At 42.3% G+C, this 11,564-nt stretch overlaps 1 protein-coding gene across 1 annotated transcript; it reads left to right on the top strand.

Moving 5' to 3' along the window:
* The first annotated feature begins 4,888 nt into the window (after positions 1–4,888).
* LOC143114408 (uncharacterized) lies at positions 4,889–9,477 on the top strand. Its single transcript, XM_076275990.1, has 11 exons — positions 4,889–5,264; positions 5,725–5,949; positions 6,063–6,206; positions 6,688–6,753; positions 6,878–7,496; positions 7,593–7,669; positions 7,796–7,982; positions 8,073–8,194; positions 8,352–8,580; positions 8,809–8,955; positions 9,116–9,477. Exons 2-6 carry the CDS (start codon positions 5,749–5,751, stop codon positions 7,640–7,642), a joined length of 1,080 nt encoding a protein of 359 aa, XP_076132105.1. The 5' UTR covers positions 4,889–5,264; positions 5,725–5,748; the 3' UTR covers positions 7,643–7,669; positions 7,796–7,982; positions 8,073–8,194; positions 8,352–8,580; positions 8,809–8,955; positions 9,116–9,477.
* Positions 9,478–11,564: the final 2,087 nt, after the last annotated feature.

Here is an 11,564-nt window from a genome sequence, read left to right as displayed (position 1 = left end):
AGTGCACTGCTGGCAGAGGCCTCAGAAATCACCGTAAACAGTATTATTTGTTTGCAATAACAGTTTATCAGATAATGCAGTATCCATGTCTTGGTAACTTTTACAAAATCAAAACAGTCTACCAGTGTTTTAGCCGAAAATAGCAGAGCTACGCAAACATACCAGTGCACAATGGTATAGGGCACTTGCATAGAACAGGGGTTCTCGTGGGAGTCCCCTTGTGGGAGAGATTTTTTTCTGAGGACCCCCATTCAATTGTATCTTGATGATGTGGACTGACAATTAAGCTACACAACAGTAGGAATGGTTCATTATGACCCGAGTGAAGTGATCAGTACTGTAGATGCAATAGTCTGGAAACACAAATATTTCTCCATACCCTTGTTTCTTTTTTCCATACTTATCCAGACCTGGAAATTACTAAAATCAAATTCCATACTTTTCCAGGTTTTCCATACTGCGTAGGAACCCTGCTGATTGCATTATTAAAACTCATGCTCTGTTCTCTCCCCTACCATCCGGGAGGCGTTACCGGAGCATTAAATCCAGCACCACCCGTCTCAGTAATAGTTTTTTTCCACAGGCGGTCAGATTGTTGAATAGCTGATGCACTTTCTGTCTTGCACTATGCACTTTATGTCTGTTTTTTTGTCTGTTGTATGTTTCCTTGTCTGTTATACTGCATGTGAGTGATGATGGAGCAAAATGCATTTCATTGTATTGTAGGCTTACTATACATATGACAATAAACTTGAACTTGAATACTTGCTAGTGTTATTTATCTGATTGATGAATCCAAGGGCTAAGGTCCAGGCTTAAACTTGGATAACATTCTTACCATTCAGTAATGGTAATTGTAAAAAGAAAGTTCAAGTTTCATTTACATTTTGTTGTCAGGTCATACACTGAAAATGATTTATCAGATAATAGAAATCACAAAGTAGTATAAAATTACATCATAATTATTTATTAGATATTTTAACATAACAAATGTGCACTTTCAGCTCCAAGAATGACATATATTTCTGATTTGATTAACACTAATAGAAATAATCCACTGTATTTATTAATTTACTGCTGATAGATTTCTGAGCTTTTTCACAAATAAAATCAATTTAATTAGAGCTAGAATTGTTGAGCTGCCCCTGATTAGAATGATTAAGTCTCCAGTGCTTTAATAGGTGTAGACATAGTGCCTAGGTCCATTTACAACTTTTCACAGTTTTAAGTTATTTCCCCTAAGGCCAGCCTTGCAGCTACTCTAACATACAACTTGCTAATTAGCCCAAATATCTTTTGTATGCAATTGCTTATAAACCCCAATCTAATCATGTTAAAGAACTACCGGTTTTATTTAGTTTTATTCTTAAGATTATAAACCAGTCCCTTCCCGCCTCTGTGCAATCATTAAACCACCACTTAAACCTAATATGAATCTGCAAATTCTAATAGTAATTTAAGACCACTATCCAACTTGTCCATAATAATATCATACGAATTTGAAAGGGTGGTAGATTAACTTGCCTATCTATCTCACAACAATCTTTTTGAGAAATGTCAGTCTGGCCATCGGTCCAGTCATTCCACTGAAACTGCCTTGACCAAAGACTTTTCACATAGATCTCTGTCTCTCGATGTCAAATAGGCCTACTGTCGATAAAGAGCAGCCAGGGAATTACAGTGCTACTACACCCTGGGGGCATCTTTAAAATCACGGAGATCCATGCGAAAAATCACGCATGATGCGCAGCTGAGTACCTAAGGCCTGTTTCACACCATGAACGTGGCGTGAACGTTGTGTGTCTGTTGCGTGGCAGCTGCATGGTGTTTTCTATGTCTTTGCTTACCAGAAGCGTGTCTGATGTGGTGCTATTAATATAGAACAAAATGCAGTCAACGCGCAGGTTGTTCATGGCATTGAACGTGATTCAGCCAATTATAATTAAAGACAGACCGGAACTATCCGTTTCAGAAAAATGATTTAATACTTACAGTTGATTCTGACCTTACATAATTGTTGATGCTTTTTTTGTTTTGAGTGCAGCCTTTGCCACCATTGCTCACAGTATGCTTCTTAGCTGCTTGGATAAATATATTGGAATCCAGGGGAGGGTGTTTTTATGGTTTTATTCTTGTTCATCTGAACCCAGAACCCAAACCAGAATTGATTTTTAATATTGATCTTTGTATTATCTCTAAAACTTTTTTGTCATTCATTTCTCAGTCATTTTTTAATCAGTTGACATTCCAGTTTCACTTCAAGGCTATCACCAAGGCAGCATTTCTCCATCTATGTAATAGGCCCTATTGCTAAAATTAGATCCATTTAGACCATGTGTGATGCAGAAACTTAAAATCATGCTTTTGTATTTTCTGGACTCGATTATTGCAACGCTGGTCCTCCTAACTAGGAGTATTCAACGTGCTACTAGGAGTATTCAACCTGTTCAGACTGCTACAGCCAGAATATTAACAAAGACTAAGAAATTCAGTCCAGCCCAAAAAGGCGCATTACACTGCTCATTGAGCTCCACTGGTTACCTGTAGCTGCCCACATCAAATTCAAATCACTAATGCTGGCCTATAAAGCGATCTCCAGATTCACACCCACTTACTTGAATGCTCTCGTAAAGCCATAGGCCACCACCTGACTGCTGCGCGCCCTTCAAAGAACACCACCTGGCACTGCCGCCGACATGCTCACAGCAATACAAACTATTCTGTAGCTCCTTGATGGTGGAATGCGCTACAAGTTGCTACCAGAGCAGGGGTGTGCTCCTCAAAAGATTCTTGAAGACCCAGCTTTTCCCAAAGGACCTCCTCTTCTAACACCACTGACAATATAACGCACTTGCACTTACCATCATCTTTCTCTCCGTCATATCCCTCTTATCTACATCCCTGGAAGGCCTGACTCTGAACTATTGTTACAGCTTGTGTCACAAACAGAGTTAAGTAATGCTTAACTTGTTAAAAGCCGTTTAAAATGTTATAAATGCAGTGTCATAACTCAGTAACAAATTCTCAAAGATGGACGTGTTAGAAAATCTCGCTATGGGGAAGCTAATACAGAAGTTGCTATGTAAATAGTGACTGATGTACATTTATTTTGTGTCTTACAGGTGTACATGTCTAACATTCATAGAATGTCGTTTTTACATTCTGGATTTTCAATCTCGTCACGGACACACTTAAACATTGTTAAGTTTTCATGAAAAATCATGCGAATTCCCCCAGGCATCAACAGCGAGAAGGACAGCTGCCCTGATGTAATGCATTTAATAACAGCTATGATCAAAGGTCACTCGCCATTGGCTCAGGGGGGGAAGCAAAAGTGAGAGTTGGGGCATACAGTGCAGAATGTTTAATGAAATGTTCTAGAATTCCTTGGAAGATTGAAGAGTAGAGAGAGTGAAGGGTATTGGAGGACCTCAGGAACTGCTAAGAGTTTAAAATGATTAAAATGAACTGTCATGGCTCTTGTTGGAAGCCTTTCATATGCTCTGCAGGAGAAAGCAGTCTTCATCAGAATAATTTTTTTTAGCATGGGGAGGCTATTTCTGTCTCAGCAGTCGCGTCAGTTGTTGCATCTTGCCTCATTAGTGCATCTGACGAACACTATTTTCACAATTACAATATGTACATGCATGAGATCATGTTAGTCATTTTAACACGCCGTTGGCCTATGTAGTGTAGTCAAGGTGATCAAGGAAGCAATTGTAAAGTATTGAGGTTGTGGAGTTCAATATTCATTAGTGATGTCAAACATAAAGTTGTTGATGGCTGTTGATGAGTGGTAAACTAACTCCTGTCAAATAATGTGTTATTTTTACAGTGTCCACAACTTCAGGAAGTTCAGGGAAGCTGTGGCCTAATGGTTAGGGCATCGGCTTGTAAGCGAAGGGTTACCGGTTCGATCCCCGACCAGTAAGAAAAATTTGGGTGGGGGAAGTGGTTGAGCACTGCTCTCCCATGCCTACATCCACGGCTGAAGTGCCCTTGAGCAAGGCACCTAACCCCTCACTGCTCCCCAAACGCCACTGTAGCAGGCAGCTTACTGCTCCGGGTTAGTGTGTGCTTCACCTCACTGTGTGTTCACTCTGTGCTGTGTGTTTTACTAATTCACGGATTGGGATAAGTGCAGAGACCAAATTTCCCTCAGGGATCAAAAGAGTATATATACTTACATACTTAGGAAAGCAGAGAGAAGCATGGCATATTCCATGTGTGGACTTAATTACAATCAGAAAAGGATCATCAAACCTATAGCTCTTTTGAGACTTAAAGGAGAATTCCGGTGTGATTTTGAAACATGACGCCGAGTGTGAACCTATGTCTCATAGCCCATCTCGGCTTGTCCCCTGCACTCCGAAATCTGGCGCTAGTTAGCCGATGCTACCAACAAGCCAGGCAATGCTGGTACCTCGGGCATCGGCCTAGCCATGCAAATAAATCACTGTTTTACACCATTTACAAGGCTCAACATATCTCCACACTTCATTGGTATACTTTCCAAGGCCCTGACATTTAAAACGAGACATTGAGAACTTTGAAAAAGCACTGGTAGTTTACTTACAAGACGATTTATACAGACAGTGTCTTCACGAAGTTTAGCGTTTGCAGCCATCTTGAATTTAGTCACGATAAGTCGAGCGACGAGCACGAATGAACAGGATAAGGGATCGGATTGCAAAAATAATCCCGTGGAAATGCATGCATTCCAGTTGCTGCTTAAATTATGTATTGACGATGTACATGACAACGAAGAGCACCTTACAACAAATGGCATAAATGTTTTACTACTCAGTGACGTGAATCTTGCATCTATAGCCTAATGTTGTTGACGGAAGACGTGCTGTAGGCTACACATGAAGAAGGAGTGGCCAGGTGTGCATACTATATAGCCTACTGATTGCAGCTTCAGATGGCATTACGAAGGATAAGAGAAAAGGAAGAGAAGACAGAATGGTTCGCGTTTGTGCTTTTCCAGGTTGCGGCAAGCAGATGAGAAGCTTTGTTCCAGAAAGTTTTCACAGGCTACCTCTACACGAGTCAACTTGGAAGCAGTGGCTTGTTTTGCAAGTCGATGTCGAGACACCTATCCATATACTAAAACAGAAGGATTACCGTGTATGTAGTGCACATTTTGATCCAGACGACTTCATTATAAGAGGCTCTAACCCTCGACAACGAATGCGTCTGAAGAAATCTGCCATCCCGAAATACGACAACTTTCTCCGAAAGCGACACAACTTTCTCCGGAGGTATGAATTTATTTGGTTATTAGACTGTAACTTGTGTGAACCATGTTAGCATGTATAAATCGTGTGCAGCACTGAACATTGTGTTTGCTACAAATTCACGTAGTTTTGTATTCCAGAAAGAGAAATGAGGCAGATTATGCTACATTCATTATTTAGCCCACCATCAGAAATGTTGCTGGAGAGGGACGGAGTGGTGTGGTTTGTTCTGATATTTTTGATAAATACGTTACAATATAAAACTTGCCATGTAAGCTAACCTGGCTGACCGTGATTGGGGTCCGCTAAGGTGTTTGGGGGATGGGTTTGCTATGCTGCATTCAGTTGCATTGTTATGCGTAATGGTCTAAAGTATTAGCAGGGGGTGGGTGTTGGGGAGTACATTCCTCACAGCTGTGTGCATCTGAGTGTCCTATAAACCAATGAATAAATAAACTTACTTTGTGTGTATGTATTTTCTTAGGCCAGTACCTCTGAGGACCCGGCAATGTTTCCCTCTGAAATGGCTGCTGCCCCCCAGTCCACGCCTAAAAAAAACCATAGACAACTGCAACACAGGAGGTCTGATTGGTCCACTAGCCTCAGTTTTACCATTTCAAGCCCCAAACAGCCATCAGTAAGGCCACAAACTAGGCCATCAGCATCTGGACAATACACTGCACGACCTGCATCATGGCAATACCCACAGGTAAGCCATGTATTGTGTTGACAGTCAGCCAGTGTTCACATTTCACTGTAATGTCTGCAACACCTTGGTCACCATTGAAGTATCAATGTGGATTTTTTTTTATCAATTTGAAGGAAAGGACTGAAACACCCTCATCATTGTTGAGTCCCTCGAGGGAAGCCAGTGGTGTGACACAACAGCCCTCAGTAAGGCCACGAACTAGGCCATCATCATCTGGACAATACACTCCCAGACCCGCATCATGGCAATACCCACAGGTAAGCCATGTATTGTGTTGACAGTCAGCCGGACCATAGAATAGTCTAGAATAGTATCTACTTTTTGGCTCCCCTTATCCAGCACTGGCCTTGGATCTCCCCCAGAAGATAACTGCAATGAGACATTCTTTGTATCCCTTCACCCCACCTGCAAACAGACTATGAACTCTATACACATACACACACACACACACACACACATCTTTACACACGTACACCCCCTACTCCCCATCCCATGCATTCGCCGCTTCTTACTCCCAGTCTGACAAGCGGGTCTGGAACAGCGCTGACCATGGCTGCAGAAAAGGATGCCCCCCCCCCCCCCGTTGTCTTCCATGTGTCTATGTGCCTATGTTGCTGAGGCTCCCCATAGGAGCATAGTATGGGGGTGCTACTACTACTACTACTTTTCACTGTAATGTCTGCAACACCTTGGTCACCACTGAAGTAGCTATGTGTCATTTTTTTTATAAATTTGAAGGAAAGGACTGAAACACCCCCCTCATTGTGGAGTCCCTCGAGGGAAGCCAGTGGAGTGACACAATCAGTGAGTTGAATTTTTTATTTCATATATGGTTCTGGTGATAATGTGCTACACTGATGCTCCATTTAGAAGTAAATGTGTAATAATTTCCAACAATGACATTATTCATCTGTCCTTTGATCAACAGGAAGATGTAGAGGAAGGTGTTGCAGGTGCTTCAGACACATCTGTGCAAGATATGAGCATTAGCTTTGGGGAAATGGATTTGGACCCTAAAGACACCAGTTTTGTGCCCCTGAGTGACACCACCTCATCCAGCCCAAGCTCTGGCTCTGTCTCCAGCTCTGGCAGCACAAATGGATGGGCAGGAAGAAAGTGGCTAGTTGATGAGGCCAAGCTGATGGAGCTTTTTAGAACATGCACTCAGTGTGGTGTGGCCATTGAGGAAAAACGAGTAGCCACACGTGCCAGCCAGATCAGAATACACTGGACGTGTTTGAAGGGACACACCGGGGAATGGGCATCATGCACTGACCAAAGGAATATGGCCCGCAACAACCTCTTGGCATGTGCTGCAACATTTTTCACCGGAGCCACCTACTCGGACATCAAAGAATGGGCAGAACTAATCAACCTGCAGCTACCAGGCAAGACTCAGTTTTACGCCGTTCAATCCAAATACCTCATCCCTGTAATAAATCATGCATACAAGGGACAACAACAAAAAATTCTGGAGAGGATTTCTCAACTTTCTGCTTCGGGGCAAAAACTGGAAATGTGTGGTGATGCGAGGTGTGATAGCCCTGGTAAGCATTGTTATTCGTCAGATTTTGGTTGACTTTCAAATATACACAATTCCTTTTTTTTTTTCAAAATCACAGACATGTTTGTTTTTCCAAAAGGCTACAGCTGCAAGTACAGCACCTATTCTTTTCAAGATGATGCAACATAAGAAATTCTTCATTTTTAACTTGTACAGGTAAACAAGCATAGATGCCTGTTGTTGTTATGTGAAATAAGCGTACAGTTGCTGTCAAGGCAATAAGTTGGGACTATGTACATGCACATGTGAAATAACAAACTGGTATTTTTACTATGTTATTAGGTTACAGAAGCATCGAGTTCCGTGGCAATGGAGGCAATGGGCTTTCAGAGAGGCCTAAATCACCTCCTCGATCTCAGGCTGGACATTGGGGTGATGGCGACCGACAGATCGCCATCAATAAGAAAACTAATGAGGGAAAGCTATGGCAACATTCGTCACGAATATGACCCTTGGCATGTGAACAAGAGTATGCATCATATTTACTAGATATCCACACGTGTGTGACTGATTGTTGCTGGTGAAATAGAAGCTCATATTGTTTTTGAACTCTCCATAGGTCTCAAGAAGAAACTGGTGTCTGTCTCTAATTAAAAAAATTACAGAGAGCTTCGACCATGGCTGAGGTCTATCAGCAATCACTTATACTGGGCATGCAGTTCCAGCCATGGTGATGAACAGGTAACCATGAAATTATGAATCATTATTTTATGACGCACATTAGGGAAAAAAAATATTTTAGTTAAAAAATTTATAACCCAAGACAGTGTTGACACATGAACTCACAAAAGTATTCTCCATAATTTCTAAAAGGGTTGTATTTTATGTCGTTTTTCAGAAGTGTGTGCGACGGTGGACATCTGTTCTTCACCATATTCGTGGCATCCACAGATGGGAAGAGAATGGGCGGGAGTACCAATGTGCTCACCCACCTCTCTCAGAGGAGGATCAGGAGAAAAAAAGGTGGCTGGAACATGACTCCCCAGCTTTCCGTGCTCTCAAAGAGTTGGTTGAGGATAAAACCCTCCTGCGTGACCTGAGACAGATGGCTCTGTTCAAGCACACTGGTATGCCTTCGCAGTCATTGAAATTAGTTTCTTAGAATTGCATTATCTTTGTTATTAAAAAGAGAAAGCGAACAGCTGTTTATTATCTAGTCACACTGTTGTCATTTGTAACCTCAGACAGCATAAGACTGTCAGCATTCCTGATAAATCTTAACTTTTCAACACCAGCAATTATCACTTTACATGACTGATATTGATTGATATATTTCAATTGGACATATTTTGCAGGATCTCTTGAAGTCTTTCACAACGTCACCCTGAAGTACGCACCAAAGCGACTTCACTTTACATACGACTCAATGAGAGCCCGCACAGAATTGGCCATCATAGATCACAATATCAATATTGGAAGGGAACAAAAAACTACACTTGAGGGTAAGGAAACGGCTTTGCGTCCAAATTTTGTGTGTTCTGAACAGTACAGTAATTAGTAGAATAACTAACTTGATTTCGGACTTATTTTACCATGACACACATAGCTAAACAGTGTTATAGTAGCCTACATAATCAACGACTTATTTTGTCTGTGGGATAGGAAAACCACAGTACAAGTACATGTACACAAAGACGACACAGCAGTGGGTGGCTAAGCCAGTGTATGAGCCCACCTCTCAGGACTTTAGAAAAGACCTGATGGAGGACGTCTTGAAGTTGAGGGAGGAGAAAAGCCTGGAACCTTGGCCCCGTCCTCCTCCTCGCCCAAGAAGGTTGCTGCAAAATATTGCACCAGTGCCGAGGCCAGACCCGTCTGAGTTGGTGGCCCAAAGGCTGTCGCGGTTCAAGCAACTCTGACTTGTAGTGACATTTCTTTTGTTCTTTTAGAGTATCGTTTTCTTTGTATTTTTTATTTATAATGTACATAGTTTGTTTTTCCTTTTGTGTTTATTTCATGTTCTATGTGTGGTCTACATCTTTGTTTGTCTGTAAATAAATATTGTAGTTTGGAATGAAAACCAAGAAAATGTGTTGATTTTATATTGTTGTTATTTCAAATGAGTATGAACAATATTACCCCCTCACATTGCAATACAAATAATATCAACAAAGTAACACATTTTTGTAATTGGTAACTAGATGATCCTGGAAGCGTCTTCTGCCTCCTGGAATCCATGGTATACTCCACTGTAGAGGGGTATTTTTTTCTTATTGCTGTAACCACACAGCTTGGCAGAACTTGTCTTTCCCCTCGTCCCAGTTTCTCTCCTTGAAGCACCCACTCAAGGAAAACCCGGTAAGCCACAAGTCTGCACTGTCTGGGAGGGGAGGGGGGAGGGAGAGGCAAGAAAAGGTGACACTTCGGTCATTATCATTGTTATATCATATCATTATCATAATCAAGTAACTTAGCTGCTAATTCAAACTACAAATACAGTAACTATTGGATTGATCAAAAGCAATAAAACCCAAGTGTGCAGAGTACTTACTCAGTAGATAAATGTCCATCTTGCCCCTCCGGCGTGGGTCTTCGTGTCCAGTTTAATTTTGGGACATGGAAAAAGGCTTCCAATACCCACAAGTCCAGAAGGGAAGAAAAGCCTTGCGCTAATGTCACGCAGCGTGCGTCTTGAGTGCGATGGTGCAAAAGGTCCCACTCTTTGCAACAAAAACACTCCATATCGGTAGGCATTATCTCACAGCATCGGCAGGAACACCACCATTTCCCCGTGATACGAGGCTGTGTTGTGGCTGTGCTTACAGCTGCTTGCTCCGCACGCTGTCTCTCAATCTCTCTCCTTTCACGGCGCTCACGCAGCTCTTCCTCCGTATATTCAGGCTCAAATAAATAAGGACGACCATCAAACTCAAATGTTTCCTCCTCGTCTACAAAGTCTTCATAAAACTCCGTAGCTTCATCATCCGACATCCTTGCAATAGCCTAGTTGCCAACTGTTTGCACTAACTCCCGTCCACAACTAAGGCGAGTTTTCACGTGACTTATCAGCTGTAGTTTCGCTCCTGCTCGTCGCTCGACTTATCGTGACTAAATTCAAGATGGCTGCAAACGCTAACGCAAACGCCGAGGCACCACCATTGACCGCCTTGTTGGTAGCATCGGCTAACTAGCGCCAGATTTCGGAGTGCAGGGGACAAGCCGAGATGGGCTATGAGACATACGTTCACACTCGGTATCATTTTTCAAAACACTTTAGGTCAAAATCACACCGGAATTCTCCTTTTAAACTTGGCCAAACAAAATTATCCCACAGCTGCCCATCTCATCTCATTAAACAAAGACCTGATGGAGGAGGTGAAAACATTTCTGCTGAATATAATTGATCGTGAATGCCACAACCTGTGCAGTCAGCAGAATCAGTTCATGCTATGGAGATCAAGTGGAAATGACCTGGTGGATTTTTCTTTTAAAAATCTACATGAGGATCTCAAGCGGCTGTCCCCCTTCCTGCTGAGCATATTCACCACAATTGCCAAAGACTCAACACCCCACATTTGCACTGCTGCTTCAGTAGCTTTAAGGGGAAGAAACGCCGGTTTGTCAGCACTGTCGTATTATGTTGACATGGTACTGTTGTATGGAGGGGCAAAAAAGTCAGTCTTCACACGGCTGGCCAAACTGGGGATATCAACAGTTCAAAAGAGTGCAGTGACGAAGCAGAAAGAGATTGCTAAGCTCTACAGTACATGCTTCCAGTTTCAACAATGAAAAGAGACCTGGAAGCCTTCCTCTGCTCCCAGTCCCAAGTCCCAATCCCCACTGAAGCGACAAGCAATACGGTGGATGCCTGTGATTTTACATTTCAGATGAAGAAATGGCTAGCTTGGGTGTTGCACCGTTGTCTGTTTCGACACTTCCACACACATCTCTACCACACACATACTCCATCATCTTTGATAACCTTGACTTTTTTATCCACACTCGTCATCAGTCTCCCAACAACTCAAACAAATCAATACACTGGATCCACCATAGTGTGTTGTTGACAGAGTCCCCTCGCTCCACCTTGACAACAAGAAACCAGATTACT

Source organism: Alosa pseudoharengus, unplaced genomic scaffold, assembly GCF_046254945.1.
Source record: "Alosa pseudoharengus isolate Yale_2024_CS ecotype anadromous, Long Island Sound unplaced genomic scaffold, YU_APseudo_1.1 YU_APseudo_1.1_scf_9, whole genome shotgun sequence".
NCBI classification, from domain to species: Eukaryota; Metazoa; Chordata; class Actinopteri; order Clupeiformes; family Clupeidae; genus Alosa; species Alosa pseudoharengus.
Note: the sequence above shows the minus strand (reverse complement) of the source record. Positions and strands in the feature narration are given on the sequence as shown.